Here is a 27,325-nt window from a genome sequence, read left to right as displayed (position 1 = left end):
TTGGAGAGCCAAGTGATCTCGTGGTGCCAAGGTTGAGGGGCACTGTCGGCTACATACAACCAAAACGCGGTCCTGCACGCGTTCCTGAACGCTCGTATCCGCGTCTGCGCTTTGATCGTAGTGGCAGCGAGTCATGACTAATCACCCGGTGAGGGTACTGCAAGTGTGGCGAGTATCGCGACGAGCGAGTCGTTGGTTTGGTGAGGTGGAGATGCCAATAGTATGGTGGACCGATACCACACTACATCGTGCGCTGCTCAGTGTTGGGTCGTGTTCATCAGTCGTGGTCCGGATATTTAGCCGTATCGTCTCCATATCGTCTCCCTATTGCCCTCCGGTAGTGTCGGCCCAGGCAGTATCTCGCGCAAAATGTCATTGATGTCCAGCCCGTGTTCCTGGCAGTGCTGCCACTGTCGGGGATACCCTAGAGAAACCTCCTCAAACCTCGTGTCGTCAATATAGTCCGTCCGCCGAATGTGCAAGTGTCCGCTGACCACAACCTTTGCGTTGAACCTGTTGTGCCAGTCTTCGGTCTTCTTGGTGCCGCACCACAAGGAGAAGCGTGGTATACGGAACAGCTTGACAAGATCCTCGCGCAGCGGCCAATGGTTGATGATGATGAGTGGTGTATCTGGATGCGCAGCTACTGCAGCCTCGAGCTTCTTCTCTGTCTGCTCGACCAGAGCATGGCACCATGCGATGCGTGAGGGATATGGATCTGGATGCAGAAGATGCTCGTCGGTCGCCTCAATGTCCTCCTCCCTTGCCCATGCCAGCGCATCTTTCAGCTCCACATCCTTCGGCCGAAAACTGTAGTCGTATAGAGTGAAGATGGGCGCAATTAGCGCCGGCCCTCCCTCACCCTCCCATAATGTGTACTCGTCCTCGGGTGTCCAGACGCCATACTCGCGGGCAATATCCACGCACTCCATATACTTCTTCTCGCCGCGCGCGCCTTGAACTTTCTGGGAAGGCAGAGTGTACAGCTCGTGATTCCCAGGAACCCAGAAGACGCGCCGGAAGCACGCCGTCGCCTTTTCAAAGGCCTGTCTGCAGTGGTCTGCGCTCTCGCCTACATCGCCGCACAAAATAAGGCCATCGTTCAGCCGAGGCTGCAGCTTCTCGAGGGCCTTGCGGTTGCCCTTGAACGAGAGGTGGATATCGGCGATCGCCCAGAGGCGCCCAGGAGGGGTTGACGGGGGAGGCGTCGGCGTTCGCGAATTCGCAATGGCGTCGTCTGCGACAGACAGGAGGGGGTCCATGGCGCGAGAGTGTGTATTGAAGTCTGGACTGGGATCAATTGGCGTGTTGACAATGTGCGGCATCCGCCAACTTTTGAGGGGCCGTCATGCGTGCATCCCCGCTGCATGGACGCGCAGGCTGTCAGCGGAAATGCGGTCATCGAGCACGGACTGCAACACCATGGTTTCGTTATCGTGATAGCCTCTCCACTCTGCACACCAGGGCGAATCTTGCCGTCATCAGGAGGGATGCTGGCCTCATCCAGTCGTCGATGTTAGAGGGGAGGAGTTGCTGCGCCTAGACCCTCTCGTTGGTGCTATTGCAGGCTAGATACGCCTGCGGCTCGGCATGACGTGTGATGATCGAAGGGGGACAAGAAACGCCATGCGGATGTCGAGCCGAAAGCCGGGTTCCAAGGGACATCCGAACCCAAACAACAGCGAGAATTTGCACCCATTTCGTGGTAGGTCAGATACTGTTGTTGGTGTCGCATCTGAAGGAGATGAAAGAGATAAATTGTGAAGGGATATCAAAACTACGTATCGTGGTATCATGATCATAAAACTTTAGGCCCAGTATGCCGGCGGAGCGGCGTCGTAACCCGGTGGTGGCCCTTCTGGGACTTGGTATTGCTGCATCCCGCTACGGCCGTCCAGCACGCCCCTGAAGGCCGTCTCTCGCACCCTCTGCAATTCCGCTCTCGCACTATTCAGCTGCTCTCTTGCGCTCGTCGCCTCCCCAAGCAACCCCTGTTCGCGGAACTCACTCTCCCTGACCGCGTCTCCACACTTGTGCCCAGCGCGATCGACCTGCGCCTCTGAGTCCTTGATCTTGTCGTGCATTTCCATATCACTGAAGATATTGTCGAAAACAACGTCGCCCCAGATGCTGCCAGATGCGATGTTCAACTGGCCGAGGCTGGGTAGGTGCGAGGCGATTTGCTGTAGTTGTTGCTGCAGCATCCGGACTTGCTGGATGCAACTCTCAGCTTGTTCGAGAAGGCTGCGTTTTTGCATCGAAGCAATGGTGCCACCGCCGAACATGTCCCATTGTGACATGCCATGTGCTTCATCCAGATGTACGCGGGCTTCGCTGAGCTTGGTGCTGGTTTGACGCAGCAAGAATAGGATGTGGCGCTCTTTCTCAAGCTCCTGATGAACAGAGTGCATGTGTTGGAATGCGGCATTGCACGCCTCTTCGCTGCGATCTTCTTCTGGGAACTCGGGCGTCTGGCCAGCGAATATGGAGTTGTAAAGTTGGTCAAGCTGGTGTTGGAGATTGTTGTGACGCGTTGTATCCTTGTAAAATTTCTGCCTTTGCACATCGGCCTCGGCTTTGAGCTCACGGACATATGCGAGTTCATCTTCAGCGGTCTTCTGCTCCTGGATTGCGTCAAAGTACTCGCGCTCCTCCTTCGCTGATTTTTCCTCAAAACGCCCCCCGAGACCGGATGCCTTGTGCGCAAAGCGACGGAACGTCGATTCGGAGTATTTCTCGTGATCCTGACGCTCGATTTCTGTCTTTTTGCGGAGATCCTCTACGCGTTTTGATGTCCTTGCCTCTTGCGCTCTCAAGTCCTTGAGGTAGGCATCCTGTTGTTGTAACTGGGATGGCGCGTGATCTGTTTCTGCGAGGCCTTGAAGCAGCAGTGAATGTTGATAAGCTGCGTCGTGGACCCTTGATTGAATTGATGTCATGTTTCTTTGTATACGTGGGTTGATGCTTGGTTGTCTTATCGAAAATTTAAGGTCAGCAGTGGTTAGCGGGAGCTGCGGCTATATACAATACTTAGCTGCTGCACAGAGGGACTACCTACGTAATGTGTGAACGCCTTACACAGCCTTACTGTAGGACGCCTGACCTCGCTCTCGGAGTTTATCTTGGTACGGATCGTCCATTGTTGTGGTGTCTGCAACACAAGCGTCAGCCAAGCAGAGGCTGAGTTCTCCCAAAGGGGCATAGGTAAGTGTGGCGCACGCATAACGAACAACACCGTCGGTTCCGTGCCGGTGCAGATCTTTTGTCTTTCTCCGACGTGAGAGTACAGCCTGCACTCGGTTGGTCGGCAAGAAGATGGGTTTTAGTCGTTTTCCATGTTGTCGTGAAGGTTGACACATTTCCTCGAGCCTCGGCCTAGCTGGCAAGTGCAGCCGAAGTTGTGCCTAATGCATCCAGATTAATCAACAAAGGACAACCCGACAATGCCCCACTTTTGTACCCGCGAGGCACCACTTCGGGTTGGCCTTGTGTGACTTCATCTTCGCACGACAGCGCAACAGCTTGAAAAGCGATTGATCCCCCCGTGGCTGCTTTTTTGAGTTCTCTTTCCTTACACCACGCCATCCCTGCAAACCCACATCATCATGGCCTCAAAAGATCTCCAGACGTATCCTCAAAAGCCCCGCGTCTTCATACTATCAGATATCTCGAACGAGCCTGATGATGCCGAGTCGCTATGTCGTTATCTATTATATGCCAATCAATTCGAGACCGAGGGCCTGGTGGCATGCACAAGCACTTGGATGAAGAACAAAGTGTGCCCGCAAGACATGGAGAAGATCATTGATGCGTATGCGGGTGCCGTTGACAACTTGAATAATCATGTCCATCCGGATTGGCCATACCCAAGTGCTGAGCATATGAGGAGCCTGATCAAGAAGGGTGCTGAGGTAAGCCGTGTTTGCAGAGACGAGAGTCGTGCGATGAACAATGCTGATTGAGGCAGACATATGGAATGACGGCTGTCGGACAAGACATTCTACTTTCTGCTGGAGGTCAGCTGCTATACGAACGTATCATTGCACCCTCAACACAGCCATTGTGGGTTCTCTGCTGGGGCGGCACAAACACATTGGCCCAGGCGCTGGTCAAGATTGATGACGAGTATTCGCCTGAGGACTCTCAGCGCCTTCTATCGCGTCTTCGTGTATATGCCATCTCCGATCAGGACGATACAGGTTCATGGATCCGTAACAGCTTTCCCGATGTTTTCTACATCGCTTCAGTGCACGGATGGAATCAGTATGGCATGGCTGCCTGGACCGGAATCTCAGGAGAAAAGTACTATGGCTTCGATCAGGGCGGCCCTGACTTCTCGAAAATGGAGAAGAGTTGGATAAAGGAGAACATTCAGATTGGCCCGCTTGGGAGCGCATATCCCGACTATCTATTCATTCCGGAGGGCGATACACCCACCTTTCTGTACCTGATCCAGAACGGACTCGGCGTACCCGAGTGCCCTGACTACGGGTCCTGGGGTGGTCGCTACGCTCGCACAGACATTAGCAGCGTCGGTCTGAACAGTAACCACTACAGCGATGCAGTAGACCGCGTCACAGGCCTCGACGGCAGGACTCACACCTCAAACCACTCCACCGTCTGGCGCTGGCGCGACGCATTCCAGAACGACTTCGCAGCGCGAATCAAGTGGAGCATGGAGTCCGACTTCACTAAAGTAAATCATCATCCCGTCATCCGCCTCAACGGCACAAAGGACCTGACACCTGTGCGCATCGATGCGGAGGCTGGCTCCTCTGTCACCCTCGACGCTAGCGGCACGTACGACCCCGACGGCGGAAAGCTTACATACAAGTGGTGGCACTACCGCGAGCCCACCGCAACGCAGTGGTGGGTCGATGCTGAAGTCGCTGCACTGCAAATCAAGACACTTGATGGCGACGGCCAGAAGGTCGAGGTCACGCTACCGCCGCCCGAGAAATGCGCGGTCGAGCTGATGAGCCGGAAGCCGGTGCAGCAAGGACAGCTCTTACATCTGATTCTCGAGGTTACAGATGATGGGGTTCCAAGTCTGACGAGCTATCGCCGTGTACTGATTCAGGCGACGAACAAGGATCTCAAGGGTGGAGGTACAGGTGGGGATGCTATTGGAGATGTCATGAAGGATATGTGATGAGAATACCATGTATTCCGCGCGACTATTAGGCAGATTTTCGTGTGCAAGCAACGACTCATCTGGACTGGAAAATTATGACGCATATCTTCTCTCGAGTATAACTCGCCTTAGCCCCACGTATGCTTTTGTGTAACGAAATTCGCATGAGCTCAAAAGAAATACAGCATCATAGCTATGATCATCACATCTTCAGAAGCAAATTGGAAGCAGTCAGGAGCCAACGCCGTGTCGTCCTATTTTGTTGTTTGTCGGCAAGCATCATATCACAAGCCCCATCCCTAAGTAAACGGAAGTTTTATTAGTCATTAGAAATACAAACATAGGCAAGCTTAGGAAGATAAAAGGCCGGCCTTCCGCACACATAGTACAACAGGATATACGTATCTCATGACATTTTTTCGTTGATTTGTTGGCCACGATCTAAACTCAGCGTATATCTGAACAACACACACAGGCTATTTTAGAGCTACCCGGCATCAACGCAAGTTGTTGTCGTGTAGGGGGCTGTCGACGCAAATATTGAATATCAGTCTTTGTCGCCCAGTTACATTCGAGTTCGCCTCACTGATCAGAGCACTTGTATTTGGTCACGTGCTCGAGTCACTGTTTCATGTTGTTTTCGAGTTTTTATTGGAGGCCATGGTTGACTCGAGACCTATTCTTCTGTCGGCTGTTCTTTCCATCTTCGAGCGCCTTTACTCTTCTTCTTGAGAACAATCAGGGCTTTCTCAGGGCTCTTGATGGCTATAGCTTTTACAATACATAGCACCTACATATAGTACTTACAACCATACTGATGCGACTGAAGCCCTTCTTCAGCGTACGCTTTCCCAAATAAACTGCCAGTCACCGAAGAATGGCAGGCACTACGGGTCGATACTCTCAATTTTTGTCCATCGCCTCTTCGCTCTGGCTAGACTCTTCATTATTTTGTCACCTAGAACTTTTTCCACAATTTATGATAGCACAACTTCGCTCACTTCAAGCACGTTATCTTCGAGCTCGATCTAGATGCAAAAACGACATGCCAGTTGACAATCAACACTCGTTGTAACCGCTTTAATCTCTAAACTAAATCAAATGGTGTTGTTCACATGTCATCCGAGGTGCGCGAATGGCTCGTATACAGACTTACAAAGTTTAGAGCGTTCCATTAATGCAACGCGACTCGCTATTGATAAGCAAGCTTTGTCTTCGAACCCCCATCTCTTCTCCAAGTCTGAATTTCATTCTAGGCCTCGCTATAGCTTTCGATGGCGCCCTGTTGCAAAGTCCGAGCAGTCTTGCAATCAGTCATGGGCAGCTGTTATGTGCATGCTGATCAAGAAAGAGTATGATGCGTTACCTTGCATATTTGAGGGACCTTGTTTGCAGTCTTCTTGCCTCCTCGCTTTTTTCCTTTTGTGAAAGGATTCGAGATCGAATTTCTTTGTCCTCGAAAATCATTACAACTACCTTTGTTACTTGCTTCACATTACAGCTTTGTTCAACAGATCTCAGAGCACGGCTGTTGGGTCCATGCACATAGCTGTTGCAATGCAAGTTCTAGTACCTTGAAGTTGTTGTTACATCCCTCGGCCATGTCAAATATATCGCTCCATCACGGCGACTACAGATTTGTGGTGACTTTCGAATGAGCACGTCGCCTAGAATCTTGGTAGGGAGTAACATTTCTATACAAGAATACGCAACAACAAACGATCGGCCCCGGGTTTCAAGACTTTTGTCAAGCAAAACTTATCTTCCTCATGGCTTCCCATTCTCAATTCCTTGCTTTCGATGTTAGATATCGCTGGGCAACACAGGATGATACCTAAACGAAGGAACCAGCTGTGTGCTATGGCCACACCCGTGATCCATCGATATCAGGTATCAATCACAACGAATACAACTCGCACCGTGTATGCAAATTTCGCAGCATTGTAGCGAAGCTAGTAGGGCAGAACGTACGACTTGCACGCACAGTGCTTGAACAACAAGAGCCCCGTCATTGTTCGAGTACACAATGTACTTGATTCAACAATGCAACAATGTAACCGCCGAACGCTTGAGGAACATGCCAACACCGAGTAACGATGGACAGCGCTCTTCTTCTCCATTGCATGGCTAGCATCGAATGAATCAGTACCTCTTTCAGGTTTTTGGACTGATATATCAAATCTGGTCTTGACTTTGCAGACTCAGCTTTGCAACGGAAACCCGCTTCTGCCCACCTGGTATTCCAAGAATCTGCCGCATCAGGTGTAGATACCTTGTCTTTCACCACAACTGGGTGCACTGTGAAGGTAACCCTTACTAGTATTAAGGTTCTGGTGGTCTCCTCCCACGATCATTCACCCCTCCTCATCGCAAACACCCACTCCGCTAGCTACTCAACCCTCTGCTAGTACCTTACCACACCTCTTCCTCTATCACGTAACCAAAACACCCCCCGCATAGTCACATTGTCTATGGAAGAATTCTTCAACTTCGACGAGTTTGAAGACGAGTACCGGGACGCTGGATTGGTTGCCAACAACCATCTTTTCGAAGATGGGCCTGGCTTCTATAGTGAGGATGCATATGGTTCCGACGAGTCCATGTCTGCGGCAGCATTCCGCCCTGCTCAAGTCGAGCATGTTCATGGTATGGCCCCGCACGTAGACTCTGACAATCTTCAGACTGGTCTGGTACCAATGCCTGATCAATCGCTGGGAGCTCCTCCGTACCCAGACAACATCGATCCATCGCTTGTTGCAGTCCCGGTGCCCTCCACGTCTACCATCCCTCCGACCGCAGCGTATGGTGGACTTTCATCGCATCCTCAGATCGTACCAGGTCCTCCTCCAGGTCCTCAACCACAGGTAATGAATCCCGACCAGCAGCAGCTACCGCAGACGTTCACATATTCGCTGCAACATAGCGTCCCATCAATAGCTCAGATTGCCCAGATGCCCTTGAACTTTGGAGGCAACCAGTTCAATAACTTCCAACCGCTGTCTCAGTCGCAGGAAGTAGCACATTCGCCACAGAACATCTCAGCGTTCGCTTCACCACCATACTATCGTCCGGCACAAGGCCCTTCTCAAGCAGAGGGATCTTCACAGCAGCAGGACTTCCTCACCGCTGAGCAGATTCAATCGCTTCAGAACGTTTCTCCTGAGCCAGCGGCATCTAAGAAGCCTTCAGGTAAGCCCTTTACTGCTCCAAAGAAGACAAAGTCCGGGCGTAGCACTCGCACAGTTCCTCCCGCCTCCACTCCTGCGCAGAATTTGCAAGCTCAGACTCAAGCCCAAGGCCCACTGGCAGGCTTGACCTTCACTAGCCTACGCGATGCCGAGACAGCGATGTCTACACGAGAGATCAAGTTCGGTTGGACGCCTCCTTTTCCAGACCCCACTATTCCGACTACGCAAGCAGAGCGCTCTGCGTACGTTCTCCTGATGCTCAATGCATTCTTGGATACCTCAGAATGCAAAGACAACCTGACAGGTAGATCTTTTTCCAAGCGTTGGACTACATCTAACTACTACAAGGTTGAGGAGATGGAAAAGGTCTGCTGGAGCCTGCTCGACTTCGCAGTGCGTCTGCATACCCATGGTCCCGCGGCATCGAGCATGTATTGCCCAGTTACGCTCAAGAAGATGCGGAAATCTCGAAAGCTCGATTTCCAGCAGCGAATCGACGCTGTGTGCAACATGATGAAGTTCTCGAAGGCCTATTGCGATACCCTGATGAAGGGTGAGGGTATCGAGGCACTCGTCGGCGCGCCCAAGCAAAAGATGATATGCGCGAAGACGATGGTGGACCAGAACATGCGACGCCAGAAGTGGATCGCGCATGGCCGCAAGGAGGATAAAACCTATGCCCCAGGTACAAAGGAGACTCCCAAGCCTGTTGATAACGGCGACGAGGTGTTATCTGACCACGATGAGATATTCTCAGACCACGATTCGATATTCTCTGACAGCGAAGCTGAGCCGACTGGGTCCACTGAGGTACCCTCTGATCTCCAGCGCCGCCAGTCGGAGTCAGAAGCAGCAAATGCAGTCGAGGCGGGCACCACCCCTGATCAGCTAGCGACATCGCCAACGCTTCCTGAATCGCCAGTTGTGCCAGCGCTCTCTCCTGAGCCCACTCTGCCAAAGCGTACGCTTCGCACCAAAGTCCAATCAGGGAACAAGAAAGCTGCAAAGACTGCTGCAGCCACCGTCAAGACTGCTGCATCGAAGGCAAAGATACAGTCCCGCAAGCGTCCCATCGTCCCGGAGACATCGGACTCTGAGGAGGAAGATGTAGCGCCTCCAAAGAAGATTCAGCGAAAGATTGCGGTGCCTTCTCGACGCACTAAGCGTGCAGTGCCGCCTCCACCCTCTGACGCAGGGAACTCTGTGGAGAACAATGACGAATCTTCCCCGGCCCCAGAAATCACACCTCGCCGACCAGTGCGCAAGACTATCGCAGGTCCCTCTCGCGGTACCAACACTACAACCCGCGCTGCCGCCAAGGCCCAGAACCAGGCTGCCAAAGATACCAAGAAGCGCGCAAAGGTCGCCACAACTGCTTCGCGCAAGCCAACCACCCAGAAGCGCAAGGCTCCTCAAGCCGCCCCGGAGAGCGACGACGAGCCTGTGCGTCGCTCGAAGCGTGTGAAGAAGACCGAGGACGTTGCTGACCCTGAATCGGCCCCAGCGGTGGAGGAGAAGAAGGTTCGACCAGTGCGCAGCACCCGAGGAAAGAAGCCCCAGCGTTAGAGAGTAGGTTCTTGTTGGGAGGATCGTTTGTTGAGAATGTGGTGCGCTTTTCTCTTGTCATACCTGGCCTCACCCTTTCATCGACTCGACCGAGTCAGAGACCGAAGCGGATACTATGAGTGGATTTTCTTTTTTCAGACCGGACCGCACCGTACCTTTGACTCAACCGAGCAACGGCATCGAGGTCGAAGCTCGAAGGAGCTTTGCGTTTTTTCCCTTTTGTCACACCGCTGGACCACACCGTATCATTGACTCATGAGCAACGATAACGAGGCCGTTGGATGTCACACGCAGTTTTTTTCTCACACCGGACTATACCTTCTTATTGACTTATTAGCGATAGGAACGGGGTCTTTGCTCGAAAGAGCTTCGGGTGTTATTTCTTTTGTCATACCGGGCCATACCGTACCATTGACTCATCAGCATTGAGAACGAGGTCAGAACCGAGAGAGTTTTGGGGGTTTCCGTGGAATTTTCTTTTCTTACACCCGACCACACCGCCCCATTGACTTACTAGCAATGGGAGCGGGGTCTTTGCTGGGAAGAGCTTCAGGAGTTGCGAGAAATTTTTTCCTTTGATTATACCGGATAGACCACATCGTACTATTGACCTATTAGCAATGGGAACGAGGTCGAGAGATATTCAATTTATCAAAACATACCCGGAACGTAACGTTGATTTTGATGTGACACAAACGATGGAAATGAGGTCAAAGTGTGAAGTATTCACGTTGGGCTGCATCTGAGCGATCAGCAGCCAAAAACACTTCCGTAACGTATCGATAAATTCTTGAGATACGAATGATGTGAGACAATGACAAAAAATCCCACAATGCTTTTGTACCACATGTGCCACAGTGAATGATCTGCTTACAGTGACTAGAACGATTGAGAGATGCCACAATCCCGGACTCAGCTTTACTGCCGTCAGTTCCTTGCGTGTTTGATTCGTGTAAATGATGGATACTCACAGTAAATCAGTGTGATGCGTGATCCATAAAGTTTTGTAGGCTTTGTTAAGCCCTTGCTCAACTTTGATACTCATCAATTGAATGTGGGGGTTGGAGTCTCCGACAATCACGTCTGTATGCTCTAACAATCGATTCCAATGCTTCCGCCTGCCCTCCCACATCTTGCCAAACCATCTACGGGAGGCTTAGATTTCTTCGTGCACACTGGTGTTGAACCCATGCCATTGCTTTTTGACAGTAGTCTTCATTGCGGCAAAAGTATGTCCCCTTCGTTTGAGTTGGGTTTGGGGAATGTGTGGGAGGTACAGCAGCTTTTGAAATCCGTCGCGGCATATCTGTACACAACAGGTGTGGCGAAACAAAGCGTTGTCCGTGGTAAGGATTGATCCGAGCGCTGCGTAGGTCAAAGAGTCTTAGCTCGAATTCTTCTGGGATATTGGCGTGAGAACACCTTGGATAATATGAGATTCATCTTGGCGTATTGTCAGTTTCAAACAGGGGATGGGTGATTATCGTCAAGTTGTCCATGTGAGAGTCGCATGTCAGGTGACCGACTGTGCTGGTCTTCGCAATCTATGACATGCGCCTTAACAGCACCTATGAATGACTCTTGACTTTGAGCCACATACACCAAATCACAGTTCCAATGAGATCTACTAGAGCCTTTTGAAGGCCTCAGCCTGCACGTGGAGGTCGAGTCACGTGAATGGCGGTCGAGTAACAACACGTTGGGAGTGAGAATAAGTAGGCTGTGTTGCTGTAAGACTCTGTGCCATACTCGTGAGCCTCTCTCGAGAGATAATTTCCAGTAGATTGGGTGCGAAAACTCGTCGTTTTCAGTCGGTACAACGCTGTCCAGACGGTTCGGAACAGCGGCGGGGCTGGGAAAGCACGTGATGGTTGGGAGCTAGTCAACGTCGACTGTTGCCCTCAATGCTGCCCAATCGATTTAACAGGTATTCAAGAGGGATAAGTAAAGGCTTTGCGATGATGCGGCAAAAGTCCCCTGCGCAACATTCCGAATGGGGAAGCCGCGCCGCCCCCCACACTGCTCGCGTTGTCTTGGCAGTGGCTGTTGCACGTCAATTCGACAGCCTGTCGCAGCCTGCTACCGTCGGCTGACAGCAAGTATGCAGGTAAGCGCTGGGCACGTCGCAAGGCTGAGGAGCTGAGAGTCTGCGAGGATGCCAGACCCCGTTCCTTTCTCACAGCGGTGATTTCGCTCTCCCCGTCTCGCCCTTTTACACGTACTCATTTCTTGACAACATCACATGGCGCGCCCGCTGCGCCGCGAAGATTACACGGTGGGATGGGTGTGTGCGCTGCCTGTGGAGCTGGCAGCAGCACAGGAGATGTTTGATGAAGAGCACCCTGACCTTCAACATGATGCCACCGACAACGACGAGAACTTGTACGCCTTAGGCTCAATCAGTGGCCATAACGTCGTTATTGTATGCCTGCCTGCTGGTAGAATCGGCAACAATCCAGCAGCCGCTGTTGCGACCCAAATGCGGGCGACGTTCAAGCAAATCCGATTCGGTTTGATGGTGGGCATCGGCGGCGGCGTGCCGAACACGAGCGCTGAGGCAGATGTTCGGCTTGGAGACGTGGTGATCAGCCAGCCGCTCGGGAAGTTCGCTGGAGTCGTGCAGTACGACTCAGGCAAATCGACAACGAGCGGGTTCGAGCGCACAGGCGCGCTCAATTCACCACCGCAAATCCTACTGTCAGCTGTTGCAAAGGTGCGAGCGAACGAGATGCGGGGCCGGAGCAAGCTAGGTGATCATATCAAGAAGCTGGGGAAGATCGGCAAGTTCCAGCGCAGCAAGGCTGGGCCTGACATTCTATTTGAGGCAGCCTACAAGCACGACGGGGCGCAGACGTGCGAAAAGTGTAGCCCTGACAGACACGAGGCTCGAGAGTCGCGTGACAGTGAGGAAGAGGTGATTCTACACTACGGAACCATCGCCTCGGGCAATCAGGTGATCAAGGACGCAACTGTAAGGGACAGTCTCAGTGCAGAGCTTGGTGGAGTGCTGTGTTTTGAGATGGAAGCGGCAGGGCTGATGAATAGCTTCCCGTGTCTTATTATCCGGGGTATCTGCGACTACGCGGATTCACACAAGAACAAGAAGTGGCAGCCCTATGCAGCGGCGACAGCAGCAGCTTACGCGAAAGAAGTGTTATCAGCGATACCTCCAGCGGATGTAGCTAAAGCGCGCACAGCAGAAGAGACGATTAGAGACGCAAGCGGTCAGTCTCGCTGCGACCGTATCTTTTCTTAAACATCATGGATACTAATGAATCGTTCAATCGTGTAGCCGAGCCAACATACTGCATACCTTTCCTGAAAAACCGGCACTTCGTTGGACGACGCGACGAGCTCGCTAAACTACAACAGCGACTGTTCGTGAATCAAGATTGCCAGAAGATGACCATTGTCGGGCTTGGCGGAACTGGCAAAACACAAGTGGCACTGCAATTTGCGTACATGGTGAAGGAGGCTCAACCAGAGCGTTCAATCTACTGGATGCCTGCAGTGAGTATGGAGACCTTCGAGAAGGCATGCGCAGACATCGCAGAAGCACTTGGTATACCACAAGAAACAATCAAAAAAGAAGACCCAAAAGAGCTGGTGCGACAGCGGCTGAGGTCAAATCGAGCAGGGCCATGGCTGCTAATCGTCGACAATGCTGACGACAGAGACATTTGCTTGGGGACTGGACAGCGGAAAGGCATTGTCGACTACCTCCCACAGAACGAGAGTGGCGTTGTTGTGTACACGACGCGCACGCCAGAGATGATTGGCTTGACACCTGGTGACGCTATAGAGCTTGGAGAGATGAGCCGTGAAGATGCCACAGATTTTCTAACCAAATCACTAAACAGAAAAGATCTTCTCAGCGACGACGCAGTGTCAACGAAGCTGCTAAACGAACTACTGGACGAGCTGACGTGCCTGCCGCTAGCCATTGCGCAGGCAGCCGCCTACCTGAACAAGAACCGCATGTCCGTCTCGAAGTACTTAGAGCTACTCAAAGATACTGAGCAGGGCCTGGTGGAAATTATGAGCAAGGAATTCCGCGACGACACACGGTACAGGGGCTCGGGAAACGCAGTGGCTACAACGTGGGTGGTATCATTCAGTCAGATTCGCAGATATGATTCGGTGGCGACACGTCTGCTCGAGTTCATATCATGTGTGGAGTGGAGGGCCATCCCGCAATCGATGCTGCCGCGAGCACAGTCGAAAATAGAGATGGAGGAGGCCATCGGCACTCTTTGCGGATACTCATTTCTAGTGAGACGAGGTGGCGATAGCGACAGAGCAAAGGAGGAGGGTCGCGGCATAACAAATACATTCGACGGCGAGTTGTTCGACATCCACCGACTTGTTCACCTAGCGACCCGAATCTGGATCAAAGAATACGGGAATCCCACAGAGGTGGCAGGTGACGCTATACGATGCCTTGAATACATCTTTCCGTTCAGTGATCACGCGAGCCGATACAAATGGCGGGCCTACATGCCGCACGCACTGCGACTGCTTGGGGCCTCACAGGACTGCGATGTGAAAGAGAGATCGGCACTGTGTATGTGGGTTGGGCGATGCTTGGGAGTCGATGGCAGGATCCGGGAAGCAGTGAGATGGCTGGAGGAGTCTTACAGACTCAGGAGTATGTTGGAGGAGGACGATCTGGATCTTCTGTTTTCTCAGCACGAACTGGCCGTCGTCTACGAGCAGGATGGACAGATCAAAAAGTCGCTCAAAGTAATAGAGTCTGTAGTAAAAGCACAAGAAACACTACAGGCAGATCACCCCTCATGGTTGGCTTCACAGCACGCGCTTGCAATGGCATATAGAGCTGATGGGCAGGTAACGAAGGCAGTAGAACTGCTAGAGATTGTAGTAAAAGCACAAGAAACACTAGAGGCAGATCACCCCTCACGGCTGGCTTCACAGCACGCGCTTGCAATGGCATATAATGCAGACGGGCAGGTGCAGAAGGCAATAGAGCTGCTAGAGGTGGTCGTAGAAATACCTGAGAGTAAGGTGTTAGATGCAGAACACCCTGACAGACTGGCTTCGCAGCATAACCTTGCAGATTTGTATCGAAGGACTGGACGACTGGAAGACGCAATTGAGCTGTTCGAACACGTGGTCGCTATCAAAGCGGGATCTCTTCAAGAAGATGATCCTCCACGGCTGATGTCACAGCACTGCCTTGCACTGGCGTACGAAGCAAATGGTCAACTTGAGGAAGGAATTGAGCTGCTTGAACAAGTGGTCGCTATCGACGCGGAGGCTCTTCGGGACGACCATTCTTCGCGGCTGGTTTCAGTCAAAGTTTTGGCCAAAATGTACGCGAATCTGCTTAACGCAAAATCAGGAAGCGTAAAAGAACGGCCAAGCAACGAAAGGGAGCGACATTTGGAAAGGATAATCCAGTTGTGGGAACAGGTGGTCGCCATGGAAGCCGAAATTCTTCAAGAAGACGATGCTAAGCGACTGAAGACCTTTAAAATTCTGGATTCGTGGCGCGCCGATTTGGCCGACCACACAGCTTCGACACCATCCTCTGCGTCCCTGGAAAGCTCTGTGATAGCCGAAGCGGAGCTGGATGATCAAGTGGTCCCTGCCGAAGCCAGAAAACCACAAGAAGAGGAACCCGAGCTACTGGATCCCACTGAAGCTCCGTCTAATCACCACGCCGAGCCGGCTATCAACACAGCTCCGACATCATCCTCTGCGTCTCTCGAAAGCACCATAGTAGCTACAGCACAAGATCCACCCCCGCGTCGCAGCTGGCGTGCAAGACCCCACATCGGAAAGCGGAAACGAGACGAAGCAACGGTACGACAGAAGCCTTGATCACGAGGAGATTACCGGGGAGAGTAGGAGACCACAGCCAGATCGACAGACGTGCAATGAGCGACAAGGGAGTCGACAACGATCCATCCATTCACCAGAGCACCCAACGTCCCGAGTCCTGGACTCGGCACCAACTGCCTCTCTCACAGTACTACATACATGCTGCAGACCATACTCAAGCACAGCTCCAAGCCCAGGGACACGAACTCACGCCGCTCCTGACCAGAAAGCGCAAGGGACATGCATACGATGGGTGAGGGTAAGAAGGGTTGGGAAGGCTGTAGGAGCTGGGATTATGGGGTTACGGGGTTCGAGGCGCGCGGGGAAGCGAAGCATTGGGGAGGCGCATTGGAGATTGGGTCCATGTCATGTCGTCAAGCAAGAGCACTGAGTAGGAGATGTAATAAAACAAAGACAAAAAGTACATAAAACCCCGCCAAACAAGTAAGTTGAAATACTTTTCCGCCCGTGGATATCAGGTCCATCAAATGCCGCAAACTTTTGTTGAAAGAAAAACCAAAACAAAACCAGAAAAATGCAGTAAATAAAAACACCGAGAATTGTCGCTTTGGGCTCGGTCGGATGCTCAGACACACAGTTGTGGCACGAGTCAAGACACGGTGCATGTTGAGAAGCACGTACAGCAGCGGAGAGCAGAGTGTGTGTGTTGGCAGCGCGCAGAGCGCAGTGTATGTGCAGAGCTGGCCACGCGCCTACTGTTGAGGTAAGCTACGGAGCCGGGGGGGAACGCTATCAAATCATCATGCCGCGATAATCAAAAAGCCCATGTGCGATACCTACGAGTGTGCGTCGTGGAACTCGTCGTGCTCCTGGGTCTCGCTGTCCAGGCGGCGCAGCTTGTCGTCCCGCGAGGGCTCGGGGGCCGGGTTGGAGTGCAGGAGTTTGCTCGGGGGGTTGGTCTCGGGGGTCGAGCTTTGCGCGGGCGGGACGGGAGTGAAGCTGATCGGGGCGTGGCCGTTGCTGGACTCTGCCTGGGGTGGGGGCTGGTTGAGGTCGACGCTAGCAAGCTGCTGCTGTACCTGCTGCACCTGCGGTTCCTGTTTAGCATGCTGTGGCTCGGGCTGTGGGATCGGAGGCTGCTGGGTTTCCTGCTGCGCAAGTACTCTCGTCGGCTCCACCTGTTCCTGTGACGCACCGTTTACTGATTGTGTGGGCTCCACCGCGGGCGGCTGAGATGTAATGCTGGCGTTCCGCTGAGGAATGTTGAACTGCCTGTCCGGTTTCTGGCCAGGGAGCACGGCATGGATCTGTAGTATCTGCTTGACTTGCTCCTCCGGAGTTTTTGCGTCACTGTATATGTCAGCTTGGACTTCCGTGCGGAAAAAGAGGACTGACACTTTCGCATTGATGATCCAGTCGAGATCCTCCTCGTCCTCTTCAGGCCCACCAGGCCCGCCCTTGGTCGCTCGGAACAGCTGAGGGTGCCAATCGACGTTATCGCTCGCCCTTGCTGCCGCCTCTTCTCTTTGCCTGTCTTCAATCTTCGCCTTTGCTGTTGTGGCTGTCTCCTGATCCTTCTTCTTGACCGCCTCTGTGGTGTCGTGCCAAAGTCTCTGCGACTCGCGCTCGTCCTGCTCCTCTAGTGGTCGCGCCTTTGGCGGGGTGTGCCGTGTCTTTGCTGCGTCGAAGAACAACTCTTTCTTGCCAGTCTGTGTTGCATTAGTAATGCTCCCTACTCTTCAGAAGATGCATACCGTCAGATCCTTGATGTACATCTCCTCATTCCACGCGCCTGACAGCTCGAACAGGTTCTTGCCGTTCTTGTCTTTGATGTACCCGCCAATAGCATTGTAGGCGCCGGAAAAGTAGCCCTTGGTCTTGAACTCGACGTCAGCGACCATGCCGGTCTCGGGACATCGCACGTAGGCGTGATCGCCAAGCTCGTACTTCATGGTGCCGAACAAGATTCCCCGCACGTAGATGTTAGGCTGTGTGATGAAGCTGCCCAGATTAGCCTCTGCTGTTCAATGTCCATGATTTACCCACAATCTTTCGCCTGTATTCAGGAATCGCAAAACAGCGATCCCCTCCATCATGCTCGCTGCAGAGTTGCCAAGGAATTTGCTCCTTGGCTTCAGTGTGCCGTCGATCCGGATGTGGTGCTCGGGAGCCATGAAGAAGTAGCTGGACTTCGGGGGGTGGTGCGATGTCTGCTCGGAGATGTAGTAGCCCTTGGTGCCGTCGGGGTAGTCCCAGTAGCCTGTGAAGATCTCGCCCAGGATGGGATTCAGCGGCTTCTTCACGCCCCTGCTGTTTGTCAGTCATGGCTTCCTTGTGGGTTCTGGGTCGCATACGGGGGCTTGATGTGCCATCCGCTGAGGTAGAACTTGGTCACTGCGACAAATCGCTGGACAGGGTCGTCGATCTTGGTCAGCGGGAGGAGCGTCTCGGGGTGGGCCATGAAGCTGCGTCTGTCAGCCTGATATCACTGCAGGTAGTTGAGGTGTCGCACTTGGTGATGCGCTCCAGCATGGACCGCGGCTCGAGAATGAAAGTCGGCAGCGTGACGCGGCTCAGGTCGGCTCCCGGGCGCAACTGTGATATGATGTGCGAGAGCACTGCGATGCTGTGTCAGCCAGCTCCTCTATATCCAGCTCTTCCGGACGTACTGCTGCCTTGCTCTGCGTCGACGACCGTCTCGTCCTCCCGTGTGACCTCATCGCTCCGAGACTCGTCGACAGAAGATCGCGCGCTGCCTGTGGGTGCAAAAGTGCGTCGTTAGCCGTGGTTCTGGTATGTAAACCCAGTGCGAATCCGTGGTGTCGCAGCGGTGACGCACCTGTCAGCGAGTTCTTGCGCCGGTGGACGCCAGGAATATGCGGCATGGCGGAAGCTGAGGAAGCTGTTCCTGATGTGGAGAGAAGTATTAAATCCTTCGAGAATTCACTGTGAAACGACCGTGGACCAGGCACAAACAAGCCTTGCAGCTGTGACGCGGTCTAGAAGGCGAGTGAGCGCGCCGCTGATGACGATGGCGGCTGTGAGACAAAAATTAGTAGACCCCGCAGTACTTCGCTGGCGATTGCTAACGACAACGCTTGTAACAACGTCAAGGCAACATGAGGTTTACTTGGTAAGCAACGTGACAGGTTCTCGAGAGCGCAGGTACTCGAGATCAGCTATTGATCAACACTTGTCATGGGGCGGTGCACGCGGAAGTCGGTCAGGGTTCTTCCAAGATGACAGCCCCGCGCCGTGCCGGTCGTACAAACGGACAGCCAATACGCACCGTTACGCAGTCCGTCGGCAGCCGAACGACAGCTTGGAGTGTGCACGCACCAGGACCGACAAGGCTGACGTAGACATGATATTTGCATACTGCTATGAGACTATCTATGCAAGCTCCCGCACCCGCTGGACCTGGCCGTCGTCCTTGCCGATGACGCGGACGCCGGCCTCGTCGTACCCTCTGTAGACGTCGTCCAGCGACGACGGATCGACTGCCTTGGTGGCCTCGCCTATGACCCATGTCTTGAAGCCGTGCTTCTGCGCATCGAGCGCGGTGAAGCGCACGCAGTAGTCGGCGGCCAACCCGGCAACGAAGACATCCGTGATACCGGCGCGCTTCAGCGTGGCCGCCAGGTCGCTCTGCGCGCAGTGACTCGGGAACGGGTCGGCAAACGCAGAGTACATCTCAACGCGGCGGTCCTGGCCCTTCTCCACCACGCAGTCGACGCGCGCAACGTCGAGCTCCGGCAGCAGCTCAGCGCCCGCGGTGCCCTGCACGCAGTGGTCGGGCCACAGCTGCGTCTCCAGCGTCTCGGCGGCGTTTAGCGGGTTGGTGATGGTGGCCTTGGAGACGAATGGCTGGTTGTTGGGCGCCGCGTGGGTCGAGGCGAACGAGATGTGGTCGGGCGGGTGGAAGTCCTTGGTCGCAACGCGCAGCGCAAAGGGCAGCGCCAACAGCTCGTTGATGGCCGGCACAATGTCGCGTCCGCCGGCGACGGCCAGGGCGCCGTTCTGCTGGTCAGCTCGGCACGCGCACCACGACAGGCGCACTCACTGGCGGGCAGAAGTCTTCCTGCACGTCGACGATAACGAGGGCGGGCTTGAACGACATGGCGGTGGTGAGAGCTGGGGAGTCGCAGGCGCGGGCGAGTCTATGACAGCTATGAGGCTGCTCGGGCGCAACGAATATTATCTGGTTAGCCACATCAAGATCATCAAAAGCAGCATCAGCAGTGAAGGCGGCAGCAGTCTATAGCCTACTAAGAATTTCGTACACACACATGCACGATGATGCTGCGCCAGGCACCGGCTGCGACTTGGACGCTGGCCAGTCGCAGCGGGCGGCCGTGGATGAGTAAGGCGTGCCAAGACTCACAGCTTCGCTCATTCGATCCATGCACGCTCAACCCACCGCACCAGCTCTCCGCCCACGCCCGCCTCTCCACTCCACCCAATTGCCCGCGCCATGTTTCTCCAGCGCTCAGCCATTGCCGCCGTCCGGCGCGCGGCCCCCGCCGCCCTCGCCCGCCGCACCTTCACCACCACCTTTGTGCGCCGTAAGGGACCCGGGCTCCATGATACGCGCACCCATTGACTCCAGCAGGCGACGCGAACCCCGACTCCAAGGCGCCCGCCGCCGGCGCCAGCGCCCCCAGCATCCTCGAGGGCCACAAGACGCTCGACCGTACGCTGCGCCCTTCGCTGTGTGAGCCCTGCTGATGCGACTCAGAGATCAAGTCCATGGACGACCTGCTCCCCGCCGGAGCCCAGCCCGGAACCATCCCCACCGACGCCGAGCAGGCCACCGGTCTCGAGCGTCTCGAGATCCTCGGTAAAATGCAGGGCGTCGACATCTTCGACATGCGCCCCCTCGACGCCAGCCGTCTGGGTGCGTCACCCACCACCCTGCATACCGCACGGCCCCGCTAACAATTCACCCAGGCACGCCCGAGGACCCCATTGTCGTCAACTCTGCCGGCAACGAGCAGTACGTCGGCTGCACCGGCTTCCCCGTCGACTCGCACGGCGTGCTGTGGATCACCGTAGGAAACTCCACACCACACAGCACTCAATTGCTAACGCCACGCAGCTCACCCGCGAGGAGCCCCAGTCCCGCTGCATGGAGTGCGGCTCGACCTACAAGATGCACTACGTCGGCCCTGCCGAGGACCCGCACGCGCACGACCACGGCCACGACCACCACGGTATGTAGTGGATCGTCCACGCAATGACTGTGTCATGCTGTGGATGAACGTAGTGCAAAAAACCTGTATCTGACAAACAACAGAGAACCCCTACCCCCGACCAAAGAACATGGCCGACTTCCTCAAGCCCGAGTACCACCACGTCTAAGCGTGGGCCCGCAGAGATTTGGTCTTGTGTTTATACGCCTGTATCTATACGGTCCATGTAGCATAGCTGGAAGAAGGAGCCGATTAACTTTAGATGTGGTTGTTGGGGTACATGTGATGACTTGCTGTGTGTGAGGCGATGTGGTGTGTTTAGCGATTGGAGATTTGTGAGCTGTGTGGTCTGTGCTGATTGTAGATGATGGTGGATGTGGTAGAGGTGAGCATGCCTGGGGGTTGGGTGTGATGTGAGGTGATTGGCCTAGTATTCTGCGCTGCAGACTGTATGTGTGCACGGGAGTTGTGTGCAGGAAGGTACACTTCATGTCGCTCACTACAGGTCATGCGCTGATTATCAGCTCTAGTAGATTGCTCTGTTGTTCTTGTTGTTTCCAACGCGATGCTGTGCTCGATGCTATTCCATCCTCGATACCATCCTCGTTCTGATACTATTCTCCCCCCACACAAGTTCTACACAACTCCACTTCTTCACGAGAGCCCTCGTCCCCCTTTCAGCACAGCCTCTACCTCCCACCTACCACCTACCACCCCTTCAGCGCCATAGCCCCGAGCACCACACTCTCAATCCCCGCTCTATCATCTTTCTCGCCGCCATTCCCACCCTTCGCCCCCTTCCCCCCCTTCCCCTTGGCACAACTAATCTTATACACCTTCTTAATCCTATGCACATCCGCGCGGGCCCCCAACCCTTCCTCCCCCTCCCCCTCACCCCCAACCTCAATCTCAACACTCCGCCCCTCAACCACCCTGCCCAAAAACTCCCCAACGCCCTCAGCACTCACCCCCGGATCCACGCGCCCGTCTTTCCCCAGCGCGAGTTTCACCGCGATCACAGCGGTCGTTGAGTCCGCGATGCCGAAGAGCCGGTATGCCTCGCCGATGTTGTTGGTGGGGGACAGGCGGAAGAGGAGTTCGGAGTGCGGGGTGTGGGTTTTCGGGGAGGAGTGGAGGAAGGCGTGGAGAGAGAGGGCGGTGGCGGAGAGGAGGTGCGTGGGGGTAAGGATCTGTGGGGGTGGTTAGAGGGGGACTGTGAGATGAGGGGTGGGGGTGGAGAGATAGAGAGAGGGGGGGGGAGAGGGCGAGCAGAACGGCCCCGGGCGACGAGAATCACAGCTCCATTCTCGAGGCGAACAAGCGTCCGCAACGGGGAGTGGAGGTCTCGCCGCCGCAGAGAGATTGGCCTCAAATGCGAGGCTACAATGCAACCGCTGATCACCCTACTAGCCGTTGAACACGGCCTGTCTGTCTCGTATCGGCAAACGACCCAACGTCCTCGTGCGTCCTCTTGACACCGCGCCAGCGATGCTACGCGCCGCGCTGCCCAGCCTCGTCGGAAGATTTTTGACGTGTGGGCGCGCGTGGCGGACGTTGGGATGCAACGGGCGGGTTAGAGTTCGCGAGACGCGGTTCTCACAAGCTTTTGCCGTGCTGAGCAGGATCACGCGCAGAGTTGCACAGGGATGCTGAACTCTACGGGCTAGCAGGACCCGACGACCAGAGACGGGGCGTGTGATGTGATGGGACGTGCGTGTGACGGGGCGACCATGCGAACATCAGGCGATATAATGAAATGGAGTTTGCAAAACGAGATTATCACGGCAGGCAGAAATGAAGGGCAGACGAGAGGCTGGCGAAAGGCAAACGACGGGCAGATGGAAGGCAGCTGAAAGCAGATGAATGGACGCACCATGGCGGCGTCGATGAACGCATAATCAAACTCTGGGTTCGCGGCTAGCAGCTGGCTGCGCAGGTACGCGGCGTTCGAGACATCTTCGAACAGCGCGATGTGCACAGGGTACGCCTCGTAGTGCGGAAGCGTGAAGGTCCGTACCGCGGCCATTGGGGATCCGCGTGCGGTCACGTGCGGCTAAACTATCTCTTGAATACTGATCTGCGCCGACAGTGGTGAGGAACCTTGTGAGATGATGGGAGCAGCGGAGGTGCGCCGGCAGTGTCTCGTGCAGGTGGCGGGAACCTTGGTGGAGTGAGGGCGGCGGGCAGTTTCTCGTGGCGACTGAGGGTGATGTGAAGCAGCGTGCAGCAGTCCAGAGTGCGGCGATCTGGTGTTGTGCCAGTGCAGGCCATGCTGCTGTCTGCTTTGGGATAGCGGGGCGGCATGGAAGGCTTGGCAAACTCAGTCGCTAGCGGGCAACGGTGTCGGCCAGCGCGCCGGTGCAGGCAGCGAATTGGAGGCAGGCAGGCGTGTGGGCTGCACCTGTGGCACAAGGGGAGCTGGATCGACCGGCGGGGTGAGGCTATGGCCTGGGTGTGACAGCGGTGCCTCGCGTCGGCCAGTCCAAGGCTGAACTGGAGCATCGGCCAGAAGTGAGTGGCGCATGGACTGGGAGCAATGACGGGAAGGCTCCGCGTCCCCTTCGCCGAGCACCTCACTTTCGAGTCCCTTTCGAGTCCCTTTGCAGACTGCAGGCACCGGCGCGTCCGCATAACACCAGGCCTCTCCCTCGCTTGCGCAGGAAGCAGGGCCCGACATGCCCTGGGTCTGACCACACGGGCCAGTCAGCATCGTTGCGCGCGCATGAGGCGCAACTCGGAAGATACCGCACGCATCCATCATGGCCTCCGGGACGAAGCGCATGTCCGACGACGACACGAGCCTCGCCAACACCAGCAAGATCCAGCGCATTGAGCACCACCACGCGCACGCCCACGGCCTGCCGCCCAGCGAGAGCCCGCACGCGCGCCTGCAGCACACCAACAACGACTTCTCGGGCAGCGTGAAGCGCAAGCTTGCCGACTCAAAGCGGACGGGGCAGGCCTGCGACCGGTGCAAGGTGAGTCCGAGTTCCGCGGAGTGCAGTGTGGTGTGACGATGCGCGACAATGCGCGACGGTGCGCGCGACCGCAGACGGTGGTGCGGCTGCGTTGCATCTGCTGCTGTTGGTGATGCTGGAGCTGCTGCTGCTGCTGCCGTCGCGTGCAGGCCGAGGCTCAGGCCCGCCGTCTGCGCCTCACAGCACTCCCGCCGCCTATGCTGCCGCTGTCTCTCCCAATGCTTCACCCCTCACTGACACCCCTAGGTCCGCAAGATCCGCTGCGATGGCCGCCCCGAGGGCTGCACGCCGTGCGAGCAGAACCGCACCCAGTGCCGCACCACCGACCGCATCACCGGCAAGGCCACGGTCCGCGGCCATGCAGAGGCCATGGAGACGGAGAACTCGTACCTGCGCACCCACCTGGCCGACCTGCAGGCCCAGCTGACCGACATGGGCGTCGAGCCGCGTCCACCGCCCGCCTACGCCAGCATGCCGTGGGCGCCGACCGCTGCGCCCGAGGACTGGAGCGCCCGCCGCCCCAGCGCGTCGCCCATCGGCTATGCGCCCGCCGACGCGTCCGACCTGCGCTCGCTGCCGCACTTCAAGTTCGGCTCCATCGGCGACAACTACCTGGGTGTCGCGTCGGGCGACTCGCTGCTGAGCCACATCCGCGGCACGTCGCTGTCCGTCTTCGGCACCGAGATCGACATCACCGACTTCGTGCAGGACGGCGACGAGTACGAGGACTCGCCCATGTCCTACCAGACCCTCATGAAGATCACCACCGGCCGCGAGCATGTCGACCCCGTCCCGCTGCCGCCCTATGACGCCCTCAAGGAGTGGGCCTCGTGGTACCTGCGCTCGATGAACCCCTACACCATGCTCGTACACAAGCCCGACTTCATGGCCCTGGTCTGGCGCTTCGGCAACGACCCTAGCTTCGCGCCCACCGCTCCCGAGACCGTCATGATGCACATGATGCTCGCCACCATCAAGTACCAGATCGCCGCCCGCAACAGCCAGCAGACCGTGCTCATGGACGAGTCGCACGCCCACTATCAGTACGCCTGCAGCTTCTACAACGAGCTGCTGCTGGGCCAGCACGCCCTCGCCGACATCCAGGCCCTGGCCATGATCTGCCACCACCTGCGCAACTTTCCCAAGCCTGGCGCCGCCTGGTTCATGACGTCGCTGACTTACCTGCTATCGCTAGAGCTCGGCCTGCACCGGTCAGTTAAGAACTGGGACGAGTCTGCAAGGAAGTTTACCGAGCTGGAGATCGAGATGCGGAAGCGCATCTTCTGGACCATGAACGCGCTGCAGATGAACCTCGCCGGAAAGCTCGGCCGGCCCATGCCCATCAGCAATGAGGACATTGATGTCGAGTTTCCCGAGCCGCTGAGCGACTGCTTGCCGGGCGAGGAAGCGAGCCTGAGCCCTTTCCATCAGTGCTCGTTCCAGGTGGGCATCCAGATCGCCAAGTACACAGTTCTAGAACTGGACTTGTACAAGACGGTGTATGCCATCAAGTACACGCCGCGCTCGTACATCGAGTCGTTGAAACGGCTCGAGGCAGGCATCCAGAAATGGAAGGAAGAGCTGCCATATGAGCTGCGCGAGCCCTCCCACGCGACGCAAGAGGACCATATCTTCGCGCTGTACCTCGAGTACTGGTACCACGAGTTCCAGCTCCTGCTGCACCATCCGGCCGTCTGCCGGTCCACCGACCCGGCGATATTGGCCTCGAATCTGGACAAGTGCATGGAGGCGGCGCAGAGCATGCTGCAGACCTGCACGGAGACGATGCACAAGAAGAGCTTGGACATTGTGTGGATCAATGCTGTTGTGTATGTTGCAGCCGTCTTCACAACACTATTCATCTCGTCGATGCGCAAGGACCTCCTCACCCCAGTTGACATGACGAAGCTGAAGGACGACATGGCTACATGGATTGACATTCTCGGCGAGTGTAGCCAGCTCTCAGGTGAGTTTTCACGAGATGACGTATGTGCCGATGCTAACAAATACAGGCACAGAGGACAAGATGAGGAATGCGATATCGAAGATTGTCGACCAGGCACTTGGTCAAATCAACGACAGTATCGTCAAACGGACCGCCACCGAGTCACTAGCTCGCGTCGCCATGCACACCAAGCAGCAGCCGAACCTCTCGCCCGCGGTCTACGATACAAGCGGCTATACCGACCAGCAGTACACAACCAACGCAACCGTCGCCACAGATCCCACCCTCACCCAGGCCTCCTACTCCACCCTCACGGATACCACTGCCATGACGCTCCCTTACAACCTCGCCTCTCAAATCCCCGTAACCCAACAACCAACCTACGACCAACAATCCTACATCAAAGTCGACGAGGACCCCTCACATGGCTCACATCCCCTCGCCGTCGCACCATCCCCCTCCCGCCCCCCGCCCAACTACACCTACCCGCAAACCCTCCCCGCCACCGCGCCTCACCAACCCGCGTACGTCGCCAATAACTATTCCCCGCAGGACTGGCGCCAATGGACGCAGTCCTACATGCAGCAACCCGTGGGTCAACAGGGAGACTATATGAACACAGCAGCATCGCTGATGGCGCTTGGCGGGCGTGAGGGTGGAGGGCAGGATGGAAGTGCGGATGGCAACGCAGCAGAGGCGCATTTAGGACATTTCCACTGGCCCGGCGCGGCATTTCCGGGAGCGGCCAATGGAACGCAACATCACCAGTGAAAGCGATTTTTTTCCAAGAAGCACTCGATAGGGTCATCGGGGATGTGGAACCCAATGGCGTTCAGAGACAAATACCACGTTCGAGAAGACTAATAAGTAATGGCTGTTGTATGTTGCTGTGGCAGGGCTGTGATTCAATATGAGTACAGCGGCATGGCCACGTCTGGTTTCGCGGGTCGGGTGCCGGATGCGCGACTGGGCCATCTAATGGTAGTAGCAGGTCTCGTGGAGTCCGCAATGGCGACAAATTAATCAATGCTTCCTCGTTACTGCCTGCGCTGTCACTATGTGACAGCGGTCTGTTGGTCGTAGGACTCCATCTACTCGATTGCAGTGTCTTCTCAATTAATCGGCCTCCGAAGCAGATGTTTATGCCAAAGAACTCCTTCACTAACGTATCCGCCACAGGCATCAAAGAGTTAAAGAACCACCACACGTTCTTACATGTGATTCTATCGGGCCAGAACCTATATGCAACATCGTCGCACGACAGATGCAGACGAGAACGAGCGCACGAAAGCGCGGTCCCGCGCACAACGATCGGCCGGTGTGGCAAACCGATATTCAGACCTCAATCCGTCGCGTGCGTCCCGTCATGGACCATTGCAGTGCTCGGCTGAAGTACCTACCTATTGTACCCGGTTGACCCGCCTCGCACGTTAGATTAATGCAGCACTATACCACGAATGCTAGGACGGATTAGGCAGGTAACGGCTAGCTTGGCAGGGGCGATAACGAGCGTCAAG

The 27,325-nt window shown here is 55.4% G+C and overlaps 10 protein-coding genes across 10 annotated transcripts; 5 read left to right on the top strand and 5 right to left on the bottom strand.

Moving 5' to 3' along the window:
- Positions 1–216: 216 nt before the first annotated feature.
- Positions 217–1,450, bottom strand: C7974DRAFT_127223 (ser/Thr protein phosphatase family protein). Its single transcript, XM_046135285.1, has 2 exons — positions 1,334–1,450; positions 217–1,285 (listed from the first exon to the last, which is right to left on the bottom strand). The coding sequence occupies exon 2, from the start codon at positions 1,260–1,262 to the stop codon at positions 297–299; it is 966 nt and encodes a 321-aa protein (XP_046000207.1). The 5' UTR covers positions 1,263–1,285; positions 1,334–1,450; the 3' UTR covers positions 217–296.
- A 278-nt stretch (positions 1,451–1,728) lies between these two features.
- Positions 1,729–3,344, bottom strand: C7974DRAFT_127202 (uncharacterized protein). Its single transcript, XM_046135283.1, has one exon. The coding sequence runs from the start codon at positions 2,937–2,939 to the stop codon at positions 1,809–1,811; it is 1,131 nt and encodes a 376-aa protein (XP_046000206.1). The 5' UTR covers positions 2,940–3,344; the 3' UTR covers positions 1,729–1,808.
- An 11-nt stretch (positions 3,345–3,355) lies between these two features.
- On the top strand, positions 3,356–5,523 carry C7974DRAFT_461452 (uncharacterized protein). The gene is made up of 2 exons (XM_046146169.1): positions 3,356–3,911; positions 3,968–5,523. The coding sequence occupies exons 1-2, from the start codon at positions 3,606–3,608 to the stop codon at positions 5,150–5,152; spliced, it is 1,491 nt and encodes a 496-aa protein (XP_046000205.1). The 5' UTR covers positions 3,356–3,605; the 3' UTR covers positions 5,153–5,523.
- A 2,082-nt stretch (positions 5,524–7,605) lies between these two features.
- Positions 7,606–9,888, top strand: C7974DRAFT_469759 (uncharacterized protein; the record flags this gene model as incomplete). The annotated part of the gene is made up of 1 exon (XM_046146438.1): positions 7,606–9,888. One exon carries the CDS (start codon positions 7,606–7,608, stop codon positions 9,886–9,888), a length of 2,283 nt encoding a protein of 760 aa, XP_046000204.1.
- A 1,934-nt stretch (positions 9,889–11,822) lies between these two features.
- On the top strand, positions 11,823–14,886 carry C7974DRAFT_330271 (kinesin light chain; the record flags this gene model as incomplete). Its single annotated transcript, XM_046139077.1, has 2 exons — positions 11,823–13,112; positions 13,181–14,886. Coding segments are annotated over exons 1-2 (2,688 nt in total), but the record flags the coding sequence as incomplete, so codon positions are not given.
- A 1,557-nt stretch (positions 14,887–16,443) lies between these two features.
- Positions 16,444–18,529, bottom strand: C7974DRAFT_127135 (oxysterol binding protein). The gene is made up of 7 exons (XM_046135282.1): positions 18,363–18,529; positions 18,206–18,311; positions 18,048–18,158; positions 17,740–18,000; positions 17,448–17,694; positions 17,089–17,402; positions 16,444–17,043 (listed from the first exon to the last, which is right to left on the bottom strand). Coding segments are annotated over exons 1-7 (1,554 nt in total). The 5' UTR covers positions 18,364–18,529; the 3' UTR covers positions 16,444–16,529.
- A 518-nt stretch (positions 18,530–19,047) lies between these two features.
- C7974DRAFT_387993 (Isochorismatase-like protein) lies at positions 19,048–20,108 on the bottom strand. Its single transcript, XM_046141236.1, has 2 exons — positions 19,757–20,108; positions 19,048–19,713 (listed from the first exon to the last, which is right to left on the bottom strand). Exons 1-2 carry the CDS (start codon positions 19,811–19,813, stop codon positions 19,087–19,089), a joined length of 684 nt encoding a protein of 227 aa, XP_046000201.1. The 5' UTR covers positions 19,814–20,108; the 3' UTR covers positions 19,048–19,086.
- Positions 20,109–20,115: 7 nt separating this feature from the next.
- C7974DRAFT_387991 (cytochrome c oxidase polypeptide IV mitochondrial precursor) lies at positions 20,116–21,403 on the top strand. Its single transcript, XM_046141235.1, has 6 exons — positions 20,116–20,258; positions 20,306–20,386; positions 20,432–20,590; positions 20,644–20,744; positions 20,792–20,906; positions 20,990–21,403. Exons 1-6 carry the CDS (start codon positions 20,168–20,170, stop codon positions 21,052–21,054), a joined length of 612 nt encoding a protein of 203 aa, XP_046000200.1. The 5' UTR covers positions 20,116–20,167; the 3' UTR covers positions 21,055–21,403.
- Position 21,404: 1 nt separating this feature from the next.
- Positions 21,405–23,278, bottom strand: C7974DRAFT_421779 (kinase binding protein CGI-121-domain-containing protein). The gene is made up of 2 exons (XM_046144303.1): positions 22,759–23,278; positions 21,405–22,075 (listed from the first exon to the last, which is right to left on the bottom strand). Exons 1-2 carry the CDS (start codon positions 22,909–22,911, stop codon positions 21,593–21,595), a joined length of 636 nt encoding a protein of 211 aa, XP_046000199.1. The 5' UTR covers positions 22,912–23,278; the 3' UTR covers positions 21,405–21,592.
- A 216-nt stretch (positions 23,279–23,494) lies between these two features.
- C7974DRAFT_127078 (uncharacterized protein) lies at positions 23,495–26,610 on the top strand. The gene is made up of 3 exons (XM_046135281.1): positions 23,495–23,863; positions 24,110–25,829; positions 25,876–26,610. The coding sequence occupies exons 1-3, from the start codon at positions 23,645–23,647 to the stop codon at positions 26,577–26,579; spliced, it is 2,643 nt and encodes an 880-aa protein (XP_046000198.1). The 5' UTR covers positions 23,495–23,644; the 3' UTR covers positions 26,580–26,610.
- The last annotated feature ends 715 nt before the right edge of the window (positions 26,611–27,325 follow it).

Source organism: Boeremia exigua (genome assembly GCF_020726555.1).
Source record: "Boeremia exigua strain MPI-SDFR-AT-0100 chromosome Unknown C7974scaffold_3, whole genome shotgun sequence".
NCBI classification, from domain to species: Eukaryota; Fungi; Ascomycota; class Dothideomycetes; order Pleosporales; family Didymellaceae; genus Boeremia; species Boeremia exigua.
The sequence above is the reverse complement of the archived record's forward strand: the minus strand, read 5'-3'. Positions and strand labels throughout refer to the sequence as shown.

What these genes read in the sequence shown, in the direction of transcription:
- C7974DRAFT_127223 (XM_046135285.1), bottom strand. Translation starts at nt 1,262, where the DNA reads ATGGACCCCCTCCTGTCTGTCGCAGACGACGCCATTGCGAATTCGCGA.
- C7974DRAFT_127202 (XM_046135283.1), bottom strand. Translation starts at nt 2,939, where the DNA reads ATGACATCAATTCAATCAAGGGTCCACGACGCAGCTTATCAACATTCA.
- C7974DRAFT_461452 (XM_046146169.1), top strand. Translation starts at nt 3,606, where the DNA reads ATGGCCTCAAAAGATCTCCAGACGTATCCTCAAAAGCCCCGCGTCTTC. An exon ending in TGATCAAGAAGGGTGCTGAG is followed by an intron (nt 3,912 to 3,967) that starts GTAAGCCGTGTT and finishes TGATTGAGGCAG; the next exon opens with ACATATGGAATGACGGCTGT.
- C7974DRAFT_127135 (XM_046135282.1), bottom strand. An exon ending in ATGCTGGAGCGCATCACCAA is followed by an intron (nt 18,159 to 18,205) that starts GTGCGACACCTC and finishes TGACAGACGCAG; the next exon opens with CTTCATGGCCCACCCCGAGA. An exon ending in CTGAATACAGGCGAAAGATT is followed by an intron (nt 17,695 to 17,739) that starts GTGGGTAAATCA and finishes TAATCTGGGCAG; the next exon opens with CTTCATCACACAGCCTAACA.
- C7974DRAFT_387993 (XM_046141236.1), bottom strand. Translation starts at nt 19,813, where the DNA reads ATGTCGTTCAAGCCCGCCCTCGTTATCGTCGACGTGCAGGAAGACTTC. An exon ending in AGGAAGACTTCTGCCCGCCA is followed by an intron (nt 19,714 to 19,756) that starts GTGAGTGCGCCT and finishes GCTGACCAGCAG; the next exon opens with AACGGCGCCCTGGCCGTCGC.
- C7974DRAFT_387991 (XM_046141235.1), top strand. Translation starts at nt 20,168, where the DNA reads ATGTTTCTCCAGCGCTCAGCCATTGCCGCCGTCCGGCGCGCGGCCCCC. An exon ending in GGGCCACAAGACGCTCGACC is followed by an intron (nt 20,387 to 20,431) that starts GTACGCTGCGCC and finishes GATGCGACTCAG; the next exon opens with AGATCAAGTCCATGGACGAC. An exon ending in CCACGGCCACGACCACCACG is followed by an intron (nt 20,907 to 20,989) that starts GTATGTAGTGGA and finishes GACAAACAACAG; the next exon opens with AGAACCCCTACCCCCGACCA.
- C7974DRAFT_421779 (XM_046144303.1), bottom strand. Translation starts at nt 22,911, where the DNA reads ATGGCCGCGGTACGGACCTTCACGCTTCCGCACTACGAGGCGTACCCT. An exon ending in CGTTCATCGACGCCGCCATG is followed by an intron (nt 22,076 to 22,758) that starts GTGCGTCCATTC and finishes CCACCCCCACAG; the next exon opens with ATCCTTACCCCCACGCACCT.
- C7974DRAFT_127078 (XM_046135281.1), top strand. Translation starts at nt 23,645, where the DNA reads ATGGCCTCCGGGACGAAGCGCATGTCCGACGACGACACGAGCCTCGCC. An exon ending in AGGCCTGCGACCGGTGCAAG is followed by an intron (nt 23,864 to 24,109) that starts GTGAGTCCGAGT and finishes TGACACCCCTAG; the next exon opens with GTCCGCAAGATCCGCTGCGA. An exon ending in CGAGTGTAGCCAGCTCTCAG is followed by an intron (nt 25,830 to 25,875) that starts GTGAGTTTTCAC and finishes TAACAAATACAG; the next exon opens with GCACAGAGGACAAGATGAGG.